At 61.1% G+C, this 15562-nt stretch overlaps 2 protein-coding genes across 2 annotated transcripts in view; both read left to right on the forward strand.

Annotated features, from left to right (window-relative positions):
- Nucleotides 1–6975, forward strand: part of LOC119097548 (uncharacterized) — a 44176-nt gene extending 37201 nt beyond the window's left edge. The window contains exons 4-5 of the mRNA XM_037220580.1: nucleotides 6421–6545; nucleotides 6934–6975. Of these exons, the coding sequence (XP_037076475.1) occupies nucleotides 6421–6545; nucleotides 6934–6975 (167 nt within the window). The remainder of the gene's footprint in view (nucleotides 1–6420; nucleotides 6546–6933) is intronic.
- Nucleotides 6976–7681: 706 nt separating this feature from the next.
- LOC119096919 (transcription factor hamlet) overlaps nucleotides 7682–15562 on the forward strand; it is a 48548-nt gene continuing 40667 nt past the window's right edge. The window contains exon 1 of the mRNA XM_037219923.1: nucleotides 7682–7850. Coding sequence (XP_037075818.1) covers nucleotides 7695–7850 — 156 coding nt within the window. The 5' untranslated portion in view covers nucleotides 7682–7694. The remainder of the gene's footprint in view (nucleotides 7851–15562) is intronic.

The raw sequence follows: 15562 nt of genomic DNA on the forward strand, positions 1-15562 counted from the left end.
TCTCCTCTCTCTCTCTCTCTCTCTCTATCTCTCTCTCTCTCTCTCTCTCTCTCTCTCTCTCACAGTCTCTCTCACCTCATCAGTTTTCGTTCCCAACTTTCGAAAGCATCGGGAGGGATTTTCCCTTGCCCAGTTGTGACCACATTGGCCGCGTCACACCATGCCCAGCTCCACATGCAACCAAATCACACCGCTTTATGCATTCTAAACGCCTTTGTCGCCGCGCTGCAGCAGGTTGCCAATGCGGGTGTGCCCTCTCACAGTGGGGCGAAACCCGACGGGATGCCGCCTCACCTGTAACTGTCGCGGGGGACTCCCAGAGCGCACGGGAAACCGGGCGGCCGGGTTGCTGGTCACCCATGCCATTGTCGCCAAATGCGAGCGGACTTAATCCCAGTGCACACATGGGTCTCAAAAATTTGCAAGGCGCCTTCGAAAGGAGAAGATTGGCACATGCGCACCATTATGTTCACCCATTGGGGTCAGTACCCGAGTTGGGCCCTTGAGCAGAGCTCAGCGCTGTGCCCCTCCCGTCGTCGCCAGTGGCCACGTGACTAACTGCGCGTTGTGCTGAGCAGCCGGCGGCCTTTGTGCGGCGTTCGCGGCTGGGCGCCGCATTTGGCCGCCGTGACGCGCCGCCCGACACTGGGCGATCTCACGGTCGTCCGACTCCGACTCGGACTCCGACTTGGACTCTGAATCGCGGCCGAGGAGAGCTCTTTGAGTCGGTCAGGAAGGCCAGTCCCCTGAGCCATGATTCACGTTTCGTTAGCAGGAGCTGAGAGACATCTAGACTTGGGCCCGGTAACTATCACGGTGTGTATGGTAGGGGGGGGGGGCGAGGGAGCGTGAGCAGCCGAGCTTGCCATTCTCACGGCTCCCGCTCGAGCCGCGCGCCCGAGATGCTCGCCGGAGCGCCCAAAATCCTGCTCCCACGAACTCCGACTCTGAGTCACGCCGCAGCGGCCTCCACGCCGTCGGCCACCGTGTGCTCGCCGGCGAAGTTTGCTCAGCGTCAGCGCGGCGGCGACACATCCTGACAGACGTAGGCGCGTCACGCCCGCACCAGGCACCCGCTTCGCCTGACCCGCCCGTTCCCAGGGCGTCAAAATACGCGCGCGATTATCGGCGCCGTTTCTACGTCGTGGATTACGTGGATTAAACGGCTTCGGCCTGTTATAGGAGGTGGATAAGCTATCTGTTTCTTCTGCGGTTCTCGCGGTGTCTCGGCACATGGCCAAATCCCCACAAACACGAGAAGTTTTACCAGTTTGCTCAGGGTAATGCCTGAACAATGATCAAAGCCCAGCCCCGGCCGCGAACACACAGGGGGCGCCCGGCCAGATAGAGTGCTGTAGCGGGCGCTGTCGTGTGTGGTCAAACACTGTGCATCGCTGCAGGTGCTCGTCCGCAGGCCGGCACACCTGGTCTGACGCGGCCACTCGTTCGAACGGCGCGTCGCTCACGCAGAATCGGCGTCACGCGCTGACACGCTCAGACTGGAGAGCGGCCTGCGCTGGTTGGTGAACTGAAGCTGCTGCTAGGCTCCGGATGCTCAGACGGATGAGAGCGGATGGTCGGTGACCTGAAACTACTGGCCGGTTCTAGTTCCGTAAACTAGGTTTCAATATCGCTTTGTTCAGCGTGCTCTGCGCTGTCTCGTCATGCTTGGTATCTTCCGATTGATTGCTCGATCATGAGTCAACCAATGGGACATGTACAAAAGGAACAAGCCCTGTAAGGAAAGGTAAGGTACTGTAAAGGTATGAGTACTGTTCCGCTCTTCCATTCGCGTCACATCTTTCTTTCGACCCGATAGTCGCGAAGCCATGGCCGATCGGATTTCCCCCTCTGATGGAAGAAAACCGCGCTGAGCTGAGCTGAGCACCGCGCTGGACGCCTCCGGCCGTACCCTCTGGACGCCTCCGGCCGTACCCTCCGGCCGTACCCTCCCGCCGTACTCTCCGGCCGTACCCTCCGGACGCCTCCGGCCGTACCCTCCGGCCGTACCCTCTGGACGCCTCCGGCCGTACTCTCCGGCCGTACCCTCCGGCCGTACTCTCCGGCCGTACCCTCCGGACGCCTCCGGCCGTACCCTCCGGCCGTACCCTCCGGACGCCTCCGGCCGTACTCTCCGGCCGTACCCTCCGGCCGTACCCTCCGGCCGTACCCTCCCGCCGTACTCTCCGGCCGTACCCTCCGGACGCCTCTGGCCGTACCCTCCGGACACCCTCCGGCGTGGGCACTTGCCCCTCCGATTCAGCATCACGCAGCGGGTTTAACGCGGTGGGCACGACGCCTGTGGATCGCATCAAGGACGGATCCAGGCGAGGCCACGGCTGCCACCTTCTCCCCTGGGGACCCACGCGCATCATGTGAGAAGGGAAAATTGCAGGTTCCGCAAAATTGATCTGGGCCCAGCATTGTCTTCGGTCTGCTAGCGCCTGAACGTGGAGCAAAGGCATGCAACTAACGGAACAAAATGATTTTATGATATGCGCACTTATAGTGTCGTGACTCGAATTCGAGAAAATAACGGCTGCTCGGGTGGGACCTTGAATAAGGGCTTGCAGAAATTTCCAAGATCGTGTGCCCGATCTTATGAGGGCCCTTATCGTGTTCAGAGGCCCTTTAACAGTAAATGACCCCTCCTGAAGCAGACTCCCAGAGGTCAGAGCCCAGAGCCTGGATTGAGCTCACCGCTCGTCCCGCGTGCAGACACAGTCACGTGTCACAGACATGCGTCCGCACGCACGCGTCTCCATGAGGCCACTCTGATATGGAGCCTGTACCTGTCGGCACCGGCAGGGAGGGCAACCTCGAGACACTGTCGAAGAAGGCACCCCTGAGACACCGGTGGAGAGGGCATCCCTGAGGCACCGGTGGAGAGGACATCCCTGAGGCACCGGTGGAGAGGGCACCCCTGAGGCACCGGCAGGGAGGACATCCCTGAGGTACCGGTGGAGAGGGCATCCCTGAGGCACCGGTGGAGAGGGCACCCCTGAGGCACCGGTGGAGAGGGCAGTCCTGAGGCACCGGTGGAGAGGGCATCCCTGAGGCACCGGTGGAGAGGGCACCCCTGAGGCACCGGTGGAGAGGGCACCCCTGAGGCACCGGTGGAGAGGGCAGTCCTGAGGCACCGGTGGAGAGGGCAGTCCTGAGGCACGGCAGGGAGGACAGCCCGGCGGGGAGGGCACCCCTGAGGCACCGGCGGGGAGGGCACCCCTGAGGCACCGGTGGAGAGGGCAGTCCTGAGGCACCGGCAGGGAGGACAGTCCTGAGGCACCGGCGGGGAGGGCACCCCTGAGGCACCGGTGGAGAGGACAGCCCTGAGGCACCGGTGGAGAGGACACCCCTGAGGCACCGGTGGAGAGGGCAGTCCTGAGGCACCGGCAGGGAGGACAGCCCTGAGGTACCGGCGGGGAGGGCACCCCTGAGGCACCGGTGGAGAGGGCACCCCTGAGGCACCGGTGGAGAGGGCAGTCCTGAGGCACCGGTGGAGAGGGCACCCCTGAGGCACCGGTGGAGAGGGCAGCCCTGAGGCACCGGTGGAGAGGGCACCCCTGAGGCACCGGCAGGGAGGACAGCCCTGAGGCACCGGTGGAGAGGACAGCCTCGAGACACTGTCGAAGAAGGCACCCCTGAGGCACCGGTGGAGAGGGCAGCCCTGACGCGCCGACGGAGAGAGCATCTATGAAGACTGGTCACATCAGTCGGTGGACCCGTGATTTCGAGCGACTCAAAGTAGCATTGCTCACTGCGGTGCCGCAGTCACGGTGTCACGCACATCCTATGGACTGGTAGCGTGCGCGATTATGTACACCGGCTGGAAGGCCAGCTCATAAATTTCCATCACGCGCTGGAAAGAAACACCGCGGCCGGCCGTTTGAGTGCAGGGCGATACATCATTGGGCTGGAGCGGGCCCGGCGCCGTGCTTAGCCGCGGCCCTGCGTGGCGCGAGACGTCTGACGCGCGTGCTTAGACATGCGCCACCATGGCTTCTCGGAGCGCAGGATTCCTGTTGACTGATGACGCTCAATCATGGCATCTTTGCAAACTGAAATCATGTTACGCCACCGGGCTGAGGATAAATTACTGAGCCGTTAATATCGCCGGCCGGCGGACAATGCCTTTGGTGCATGGCTGGGGGGGTATATCTGCCCCCGACATTAGCTCGGCAACGAGCCACCAGGAGCCATTTGCCGCGCGCCAGGCCGGTGCCGAGCTAATGCCCGCCCCGGTCCTCAATTGTCAACGATTTCTGCCCGGTGACATGCGACTGGCGTCAGGTCACCGCGGGAGGGTGGGCCAGCGCTGCTCCCCCAGGGCTGTCTCACCCAGCATGCTGTCCCACGGCCGGCCGGCGTCAGGTGACCGCGGGAGGGTCGACCAGCGCTGCTCACCCGGGGCTGTCTCACCCAACATGCTGTCCCACGGCCGGCCGGCGTCAGGTCACCGTGGGAGGGTCGACCAGCGCTGCTCCTCCGGGGCTGCCCCACCCAGCACGCTGTCCCACGGCCGGTTCGTCGCGGCCGCGGGGAGCAGCCATTTGACGAAAGGTAATGAAGCTGCGACGGGCAGCGGTTCAGCGGCGTGTGGTATTGACGCGTCGCGGTCGATCGTAGTTTGTCAATCGCTGGTGACTGATTGAAATCACTTACGACGTTTATTGCGCGGCGGCGACATTTGCCCTTAGCAACGGCCGAAGGTCGGCAACGATCACTGAATTTACGTGGGAATGCTGGCCATTGACGTGAACGACACTTAGTCACAGCCAATGATCCACTCACATGTGCGCTTTGCTCATGCTCCATGGCAAAACCGAGGCACCTGTCATGCCCAGAGCGCTTTCCTTCTTACCGGGAACGTCTGTTTCATAGCTGGCATTTCACATAGCATTCAACACCATGCCGACCTTCGCTTGTAACATGGCCTCGTTATGCCCGGCCAGGAAGGAGGAGCCGCCGCGTCCTGAAGTGGCGCATTCGCGGCGGAAATGGCCGCTCGTGACAGAAGTGGCGCGCAAATCACGGAGCGGCGGCGGCGGGCACGCGCGCCCGCTGCGTGACACCACTGTATTACAGGCTCGAGCAATTAGTGGCGGCGACCCTCCAGCGCCGGGCGTCGCGCGGCTAGCCGTAACGATTGGCGGTGCTAGTGTCAACACGGCAGCACGCGCACTTGGTAGGTCAGGGGGCGGGAGGGGCGCCGCGCCCGTCAGAAAGCAGGCCAGACACCGTGTCATCACAGGCGACGGGGCAGGGGACGCCGGGCGACGACCCGTGCCCGTTCGGGGGCGGCCTGGCGTGTTCTTACTGTTTAAACCCTCCGCGTTAGCCTATTACGCCAATCGACGCTCTCCTCCAGCGAGTCAATACTTCCAATAATGGCATTCACATTTCGATGATGAGCCCGATGCGTTCCGAAAAACGCATCAATATTTCATCGGTTGGCAATGCGAACAACGGCCAATACGTGGCATCAATATGCCGTCGCCCAGCGGCCGGGCCGTTTCATTATCAGTAATATCAGTGGAGCGGCGACGGCTCTCGTTTGGCTGCTGCATTAGGCCACACGTGTGACAATTGAAGTCATGCATGTTTGATGCGGGCCCAGACAAGGTGCGTTCGGCCGGCCAGGTGACGTGTACACAGCATTAGCAGGGCCAGGCGAAGGACATGCCGGCCGCACCACACAAATAACCGAACGTCGCATCGAGCTGCTCGCATGCGAATCAGACCGATTTGTCAGTTTGATTCCGGCGTTATTGGTCATTTGATGGTTGCCTCGGCCGACCCAGACAATAGAAAGGGGTAGTTTGCGCTTGGCCCGGACGTTATTTGATCCACGGCAGTTGGAATACTCCCCTCACAAGGCAGCGTGCCTGGCCCCCGACTGATGGTGTCGGCTCATGCCGCGCCAGTTCAGATTTGCGTGATGCCTGCCAATGGTGGGCTCGCTTATTATCACTGGCATCACGTACGCCGAGACAGTGCAAACTGAAACGCAGAATGAAGCACGAAGCGGCGGCAGGTCTGGAGATGATCAAGTGTTCTGTTCGAAATTGCCATTGAACAAATGTCTCTTCGAGAGCTGTGGTGACAAATATGTCATGGCCTCTGTCAGGGAAGTCGAAACGATCTCCCGCAACTTTGTTGGTTACATAACCATTCAAATGGACGTTACAAGGAGCGGAACGCTCCCAAAACTTCGATGCCGCGCCTTCTTTGACCTTGCAATATGATAGGCCATTACCACACACATTCTGACGGCTCCACGATCGTTCAGAATAGCCTGTAAAGTGCTCTTCTAAAAAATGCTGCCCCTGCATGCAACAGGCCTCGGAAGACGGGCGTCGAGTGTGGCACGGTCTGACCCTGTGCCCGGGGTGGCCAGTGACCTCCTTGACCTCGTTACAGGAGCGGACGGCCGGACCGGCGACGACTCCACGTGTGACCTGACTGACCTTTCCGAGGCCACCACCGAGAACTACAACTCGGCCGATGACGACGAGAGCAAGGATTTCCCTGCCGCCAATGGTCCCGTGAGTCGATCTTCAGTTCAACTGCGGCATCGCTGTGAACTGCACATTGACTCCTCCTGAATTCAGGCCTGAATTTGAGGTTACCCTGACTCCGTCCGAGGGTTCACCGCAAGTATCACGACAGTTTCTGCGAGGTCTGATGCGGTGCATTTGATCAAGGGCGAATTACAACCAAGATGCTGATGATGGCTAAATTCTTGTAGACTGTTGCCGTGGCCACTGATCCCAGAGTCTGTGATGTCTTCTTGAGATCTCCGTGAGGTCTCCGTGAGGTTTCGGTGGGCACTGATCTCAGACTCCGTGATGTCTCCTCGAGATCTCCGTGAGATCTCCGTGAATTTTCGGTGATGAGCGAGCTCGCATGAACTGCTTCACGCCTTCTACTCAGTGCCACCACACCGAGTCTCCGAGGTTGAAAATCACGCGCTGACAGTGCCCTGTGGGACCAGTCTCGAACAGCTTCGTGATTATTGCAAAAGCCGTGGCGTGACCGGCGCCGTGGCCCGGAGTCACGAAAAGCCACCACGTGTTCGGCGGACATTGCGCGCTATGCACCGGCGATCCAGCACTGCGCTTGCGTTGGCAGGCGAATGTTGGAAGTAGCACCGAGCAGGCGGTATGGGGCCGCTGACCTGGCTGAGTTCAGCTCAGCTGGCCCGAGGTAACACCGCTGCTACCAACAGGCTCCACCTGAGCTGACCTGATCTGGCCTGATGCTGGGCTGGCCTGACCTGACTTGACAGGTCATCGCTCGACAGGGCGGGGCGCCGGCGAAAGGCCTGCATCAGTTGCAACTGAACTGACCTGACCTGATCTGGATTTGCCAAACCTGACCACCCACCTGCAGGTGGGAACGACAGCACAGTGTCTGCTGCAGCTACGCCTGACGCGGTCTTCCCTAACATGACCTGGCCTAACCTGAAAATTGCTGACCTGACCTGACCCCGCAGGCTGGGCGCTGGCATTTCATCGGGCGTAAGTGAACCGAGCTGACGTGACATTGCCTCAACCTGCCTGGCTTGACCTTGTAAGTCAAGCGCTGACACGGTATCCCCACCAATGGCACTGGCCCTAACCTGACCTGACCTGACCTGACCCGACGGGCAGGTGGGAGCGCCGGCGCAGTACCTGCACCAGCTGCACCTAGCCATGACGTCGATGCCGGCGGAGCTGGAGCTGCGGCAGAGCGCCGTCGGCCGCGGCCAGGGCGTCTGGACCCGGCTCCGGGTCGAGGCCGGCCGTCGGTTTGGCCCCTTCCTCGGCAACTGGACCGTGCAGCCCGTCAACGACCAGTACGCCTGGGAGGTGAGTTGGCTGGAGCGCACCTGGGACGCCCTCGGCCCAGGCACTGTCCATCACTCGGCCGCGGCCAGTACGCCCGGGAGATGAGTCGGCTGGAGCGCACCTGGGGCGCCCTCGGCCCAGGCGCTGTCCAGCGCTCGGCCACGGCTTGCTGCGGAGCTTAACACAGCAAGCTTTTAAGCCCATTTGTCTTCCAAGCGATGACAGGCGTTGCATGATGAAGGACAAATGAAAGACTCCGCACTATAGACAGCATTGCCCGCGGTCTACGGCAAAGAGGCTTTGCTGGCCCGTACTTTCATTAAGAAGCATTTAGGGCTGACTGCTACCACTACTACCACTGCCTAGCACCGGTGGCCACTGCCGCTCATACCACGGGCATCGTCGCCTTCGTATTTTGGCCGTCCCCGGACCGCGAGCCAGGCAGCCTCATCTTCACCGGAGCGCGAAGTTGGAGCGCGGCTGACCGAGCTCCGCGCTGCGGCGGTCAGCTGGGCCCTCGGCCGCGGCCACATGCTGCCGGTCGCCGACTGCCAGGCCCTGCGCCGGAGCCAGAGCGGCGCGGCAGCCTCCCCAGAGCCCAATCACTCAGCCAAATAAGCGGAGCCTCCCTAGCCCGGCGCCGCTCGCCTGGCGGTGACATCTCAGATGAAAGAAATGAATTTATAAATATGGCGCGCCTGGCGGCCTCGCGGCGTGCCCGCCGCCCCGCGCTCCGCCCCTCTGCCCGCTGGCATCTCCGGACACGCGACCCGCTCCGCCTCGGCGCCTCGATCTTCCGTGTCAGCACATCTCTGGATCTGACGGCAAGCGTGCACCCCTCGTGGTGCACTCACCGACCCTCTCTCTCTCTATTTCCCTCTCTCCCCTCTCCACCCTCTATTTCTCCCCTCTCAACTCTCTCTTCCCTCTCTACCCTCTCTCTCTCCTCTCCACCCTTTCTTTCTCTCCTCTCCACCCTCTTTCTCTCCCCTCTCCACCCTCTCTCCCTACCATCTCCATCCTCTCTCTCCCCTCTCCACCCTCTCTATCTCCACCCTCTCTCTCCCCTCTCCACCCTCTCCATCCCCTCTCTCCCCCTCTCTCCACCCTTCCTCCCTCCCCTAGTCCCCGACCCACGGCGTCGGCCGCCTCCGCGATCAAATATCGCCTCCGAGTCAGAGATCATCGGCGCCGGCGAACGGGCGACAAACTGTCGACCGATTCGCCGGAACGGGCGCCGGATAGCGGCAGCTACTTTAATAAGCTATCTGCGCCAGCTGCCGCCTGATGGATCGCCGAGCCCTTGTCGACACGGATAATAAAATCGCATTCAAAGTGATATCACGCGGAGATAGCGTGTCGCCGCATCTGGCGCCGGCGAGGGAGAAAGGGGTGGGAACGGTCGGGTCCGGCCGGCGGTGCCGGCGCCGGCGGCGCGCGCCCGCCGTGGTGTCTGACACTCGCGCGCTCTCTGACACTCACGCGCTGTGATGGGGTGTGCTTGTGCTTGATGCCGCTTGGCTGGAGCCGGCTCCGATTCCGACGGAGGAGTTACGACTCTGACTCCGCCCAGCACAGCTCAACATCGGTGCTGAGTCGAGTCTAGTCGGCGTGATTCTGGTGATCACGGTATGGGAGACAGCCTGTTTTAGGGGCTTCATGAAGACCTAAATTGGCCATTTGAATTGATAAAGGCACAGCTGCATATGGCTGTGATTCGTTTCGTGTGTATATAAACCGTCAGACTGTTAATACATCCTTGGGTGAATGGGTCATGGGCCGAGGCCCGAACAGCCCACTGCCGGGCCTCCGTTCCGTGAGGATCAGCAGGCTCCGGACGGTTCCCAGCTACTGGACCGCACCTCCACTCCGCGAAGATCAGCAGGGTTTGGACGGTTCCCAGCTACTGGACCGCACCTCCACTCCGTGGGGATCAGCAGGCTCCGGACGGTTCCCAGCTACTGGACCGCACCTCCACTCCGTAAAGATCAGCAGGGTTTGGACGGTTCCCAGCTACTGGACCGCACCTCCACTCCGTGAAGATCAGCAGGGTTTGGACGGTTCCCAGCTACTGGACCGCACCTCCACTCCGTGGGGGTCAGCGGGGTTTGGACGGTTCCCAGCTACTGGACCGCACCTCCACTCCGTGAAGATCAGCAGGGTTTGGATGGTTCCCAGCTACTGGACCTCACCTCCACTCCGTGAGGGTCAGCATGTTTTTGAGACCTTGATCACATTTGCGGGACCTCACAACATTTTGCTGCCCGCGCGCCCCACGCAGGCCCCAACGGGTTAGGATGGGGGCGGGAGATTACGGTCCACATGGCTCTTGGAGCCGCCGCTGGGGTCACGTCTACTGCCGCCGAACTGCAACAGGTCCAAATCCCCAGACACCGCACCAGCGGTCCTCGGAGACCATACCAGTGGTACCCAGAGATCCCTGGAGACCGCAACATCTATCCTCGGGGACGACAAACCGGTCCCCAGGACGCGATGCTCCGGGAGTACGCTCACCTCATCCCTGCTGACGGCTGGGCCGCCTGCCGTCCCTCCCGATCGTCTCCTGGACACCTCTCGACTCCGCTCATTAGCACAGGGCCTAATGACGCCGGCGCTGAGCGGAGCGCGTCGTTGCAGGCCGCTAAATCATCCGCGGCGCCTCCATTACTCACACCTCAAAGGGGCGCGTTGTGGCACGCGGGCTCGCAGAGGTCGGGCGAGCCCCAAATAGTCGGGCGGCGCGCGCGGTGTCACCGCGGGGCCGGTCGTATGTTCTGGCCGCTCATCAATACTGGCCATCGCCGGCGGACGGGCTGACCCCCGCCCCCACCCCACTCCACCCTGCCCTGCCCCGGCCGCGGCGGCACGCTTTGACGGTGGTCTTCCGCGGCGGGTGGCGCTCATAAAACGGGCGGCGGTCCATTGGCGATTGGCCACCGCGGGGGCGCGCACAAAGGTGCGCCGGAACTGTGGCTGACGGCCGGCCGGACGGCGGTGTCGTCTGTCGCCGCCGCGGTCACCCGGGTCACGCAACTGGCTGCCGGAGTGGGCGGGGGACACCAGGGGTGGTCGGGATGTTGGTTTGGCACCCCCGGGACCTGCTTTGAAGACGGCTGCTTTGACTCGCGGCTGCCAATGAGATTCGCCACCAATGGTGTAGTTAAAAGTTCTGGGGGACGTAGAAGGGCATACTATAATGTACGTTATTTCGAACATTGGTCGCGTATTGTTATCTCTTCGGACTCTTATGTATTATGTAAGCTCATTAGTCAGCCAGGTCGCGTCACCGGCGTGAACAGGCAGCGCATCCAGAGTTGCGGCAGGCAGGCAGACAGGCAGCGTATCCAGGGCTGCGGCAAGCAGGCAGACATGCAGCGTATCCAGGGTTGCGGTAGGCAGGCAGACATGCAGCGTATCCAGGGTTGCGGTAGGCAGACAGGCAGGCAGTGTATCCAGGGTTGCGGTAGGCAGGCAGGCAGGCAGCGTATCCAAGGTTACGGTAGGCGGGCAAGCAGGCAGCGCATTTGTTGCGATAATCAGCCACAGACCTTTCTGCGTCATTCAGTGTAATACCACCGAGCCTGCGGTATTAAGTGTCTCTATCCCGCAGTCGCATTCAAGGTTTATCAGCCTGTGTCAGACGCGCAACGTTTTGACAGAGAGAAAGCGAGGTGCGTTAATGTCGGCCATGCTTTATTTGACTCAATTGATTAGTCGCATGCTGATATTGCCACTGCAACACTGGTTTCGCTATGCTGTCAACGGGATGGCGCATGCTACGAAATGCGGGGCAGATGTGAAAAGGTGACGGAAACGGCCAGAACATTTCGTTTCACAAAGGCAGCGGACCACACCGTCCTTCCATTGTGCAGACTGCGCTGGTCGCTAACGAAACCGTGCTCTTCCTTTGATTGTGCCCAGGTGACAATTTTAGTACTTCATAAAACTCACGGCCCCTTCGGCGTCTGCCAATAATGGGCGAAATATGTAAACCATGCGGCTCGCCACAGGAACTCATTACGAGTCACATTGTCACGTTTTCAGGAAAACTGTTACAAGCGATTTACGGCCTGTCTGAGGAAGCCCGGTGAAAAGATTTCCCTCAATTACGGAAGATCGCCAGTTCTGAAAGATCCCTTTCATCGCCGTGGGACACGCTGCCGCTCCCCTCTGCCCCCTCTGCCCCCTTTTTGTGCGCGCCGGGAGCCGAAGGGCCCCGGAGACGTCATCATTAGTGCCACCTTTCACGGCTCTCGGCGCGCACAGCGCTGAAAAGATAGAAACCATACGATTTCTGGAAATGATTTCGGCTCGTCGCACAAAGCGTTTGGCGCGCCGCGCCGGGAGGCGTCGCGGCACCGCCCCGCGGCCGTCGCGGCCCGCTGGAGGAGCGGGGCCGGCCAGACGCCGCTTTGTGGGACGCGCCGGAGGCGTGCCGATACCTGGCCCGCGCGGGCGACAAGGGCCCCGGCTTGGCGGCCGCGCGCGAATTGGTGCGGATGTGGCGACGGGACACGACCGCCCACTCTATCTTCCACGCTTTCAATTAAGCCGGGCGGCAGTGTTTGCGAGTGGATTACCGATGACTGGATAAATAAACATTGTTAGGTAGTCGGCTGCACAGCGGCGCACTGCCCCGAGATAAGCCCAATCGCCGGAGGCGGGCGCTGAGATTAAGGGTAACAAAGCCACTGGAAAGCCAATAATGTCACGTTCGCGGCGGCCAAGTTTTCGCCGAGTTGGCGGTGCTAATCCTCCGTGTCACTGGCGTTGGCTTCCAGCTGTGACGGTCGTACAGTGGAGGTGATTAAAAGCCGCGGGGACGAGCAAAAACTGCTCGATGGGCTGTTTATTCTGCTGAAACATTGCTTCCAGCGCACCTTGGAGGGAAACTTCAAACAGAGGCCCGTGCTGTTTGATCGCTGCCCGCCAAACAGCCTCGCTCGGCGACAGGTGGCTCTGGGAGTCGCTATTACAAATGGAGTGCAAATTGCCAGGCCAATGCCTTCCGTGCCAGGGGGTGTCGGCGCATTCTTAAGCAAGCTCGGCCCAGGCGTGATTGGACAGCGCGGCAGAAAACAGTGGTTGTCTGTTCTTGCGGGCACGAGCGCCATTGTAATGTGGACACATCGAAGCAAAGGGGTTACGTTTTGGGAAAGTTTTGCCGCATAGGTGTGAAGAGAACGCGGTGGGTTTCTCTGTCTGTCCCGCGGCCACGTTCCTGGTGGCGTCCTGTTTTTCTTTACTTGTGACCTTCACACCGTCTGGCAGGCCATATTTCTTTTCAACGGGTAAATTTCTGCATTCACTACAGGGTGGCGCAACAGAGGAGGGGGGGGGGGGGGGGGGAGCAAACAAGTGCATAATCTTGTCCCTCAAAATTTTGGGGGAACTTCTTTTTCCCGAAAAAGGTATTATAGCTACTCATAGATTAGGATGCTATATTGCATACTTGGATGCATAGATAGGTACCTTGCGATGCTTTTATTCACTTTTTTCAGCAGGGGAGAGGAAATCAATGGGAGAAAGGTAGCACTGCATTATGCTGTCACTAATAACGATGGGTTAATATGTCAATGTTACCGCTTACCTGGCCGAGTTTAAATGCTATGAATTGATCAGATTGCGCATGGCTCGTTCGTTTATGACTGCAACCCATATGGAAATGATGCCAGAGCACTTTCCCTGCAATGCTTAGAGGCTGAGAACCTCCTCGTCGCGTTATACATACCAGAGTGCACATTGATGTTATTAACGGACAAACTCAACTGCAAATCGGACGCAGCATAAGCCATAGAGCTATTTAAGAGCAGCCTTCCTGCAATCCTCAGCCGTTCGCAGCATCTCCAGATCTCCATCGCACGCTGACCGCGGTCCCCTCGCCAGCGGGCTTCAGCCGCTGCTGCAGGCTGGCGCGCCGCCGGTGCGGCCGTTGTCTCAGCGCCGGCAGCGTGCCGACCTCAGCCGCTGCTGCAGGCCGGCACGCCGCCGGTGCGGCCGTTGTCTCAGCGCCGGCAGCGTGCCGACCTCAGCCGCTGCTGCAGACTGGCACGCCGCCGGTGCGGCCGTTGTCTCAGCGTCAACGGCGTGCCGGCCTCAGCCGCTGCTGCAGACTGGCGCGTCGCCGGTGCGGCCGCTGTCTCAGCGCCGGCGGCGTGCCGGCCTCAGCCGCTGCTGCAGGCTGGCGCGTCGCCGGTGCGGCCGCTGTCTCAGCGCCGGCGGCGTGCCGGCCTCAGCCGCTGCTGCAGGCCGGCGCGCCGCCGGTGCGGCCGTTGTCTCAGCGTCGACGGCGCTGGGAGCGGGCGGCCGGCCGATCCCGCGGCACAATGGCCACCGCCGGCGGGATGAGTCGGGCGGCCGCTGACGGGAGCTCGGCCGATTGTGGCGTCGGCTAATCGCGGCCGGAGCCCCGCCGAGCCGCCGCGGGAGCCGGAGTCGCCGGAGCCGATTTGGCGGCACGCCACCCGCCGCTCCTGGGAGCCGGCCGGCGCCGGGGGTCGGCGCGGCGGCTGGGGGGAGCCCCCGCCCGACGACGCGAGACGAGCCGGCCGCGGGGTCGAGCCCTCGACGCCGGCAGCGATCCGCACGCTACAGGAGGTGACACCGCCGCGGGTGCGGCTGAAGTCACACTAGCTCGATCTCCCCGCGTACTGTGCACGGCTCCCGCTCTTGCGAAAGAAATAGTCTCATAGGGAACAGTCTCTCTTGAAGTGCTAAATGATGTTTCTGTGTCCTTTTAAGACAGTCGTCGATCGGCTCATTTATGATGTTAGTGCACGAATTTATCCCGCCGAGCTTGGTTGGTCGGCTCACATACATCGCATACAACGTTAGTCAGCACCATTCACTAGTCATGCCCACGGATCACCCACTAATTTGTGAGCCGTGTAACGCTGCGTGTTCCGGTGCTCCACCATGCGATCAGGTGATGTCAACGGCGCCTCTTGAGAACGATTGGGCTTGACCCCCTTCAGAGGTGTCCCGAGGGTCCGATCCAGGCTCCGCTGATGCGGGGGGGGGGGGCAGGCAGGGGTCGTGCGATGGTTACGAGCCGCCAACGCGCTGACTAATTGCCGAAATTAACGAGTCAATGATCCATAACGCGCTGTCCCCCCGGGGGAGCCGCGGGGACAGCAGAATGGATGTGCCCTGGACGGAGGGGCGGCAGGGGTCAGCGCGTTTTTCGCGTGGGAGCTCCCTTGGCGACCCAAAAAATTCGAACGGGCTGTAACGACCAGCTGTCCGATGTGTGACATCACTCTAGGTATCTGATGCGTGACGTCACCTCGGTCAGTGCGGTTTCGCTCACGAGAAGATCGGGAGGCCGGAGCCGTGAGCAGGCTACTATGAGTGACGGTTGCCTTTGTTTGCTATCACCTCCGCTCACATGTCAAGCACCGATAGCATTTGTGATGACAGCTTGATCAGCTACAGTTAACAATGATGATCACATACGTGGAGCGCTGTATCACCCGATCAAGAAGCTTCACGGGCATCGTTTATAGCTGCTGCTCACTAACAGACCCGACGGTACTCACATCGCCACATGTTATCGTCAGCAGCCGGGCCTGGACGCTGGTAGCCGCCCGGACGGCTGCCGTGACCGTCGCCGGGAGGGGGGCGGTCAGTGGTCACGCTCGAGCACGAGCCGTCGGTCAGCCGCCGGCGTCCGTGTCTGACGCTGATAGGGGAACGGGAGCCGCGGGCGGCGTGGGCGGTCTCAGATGTGCCGC

The sequence above is a fragment of the Pollicipes pollicipes genome, unplaced genomic scaffold, assembly GCF_011947565.3.
Source record: "Pollicipes pollicipes isolate AB1234 unplaced genomic scaffold, Ppol_2.1 Scaffold_4295;HRSCAF=5057_pilon_pilon_pilon, whole genome shotgun sequence".
Classification (NCBI taxonomy): Eukaryota; Metazoa; Arthropoda; class Thecostraca; order Pollicipedomorpha; family Pollicipedidae; genus Pollicipes; species Pollicipes pollicipes.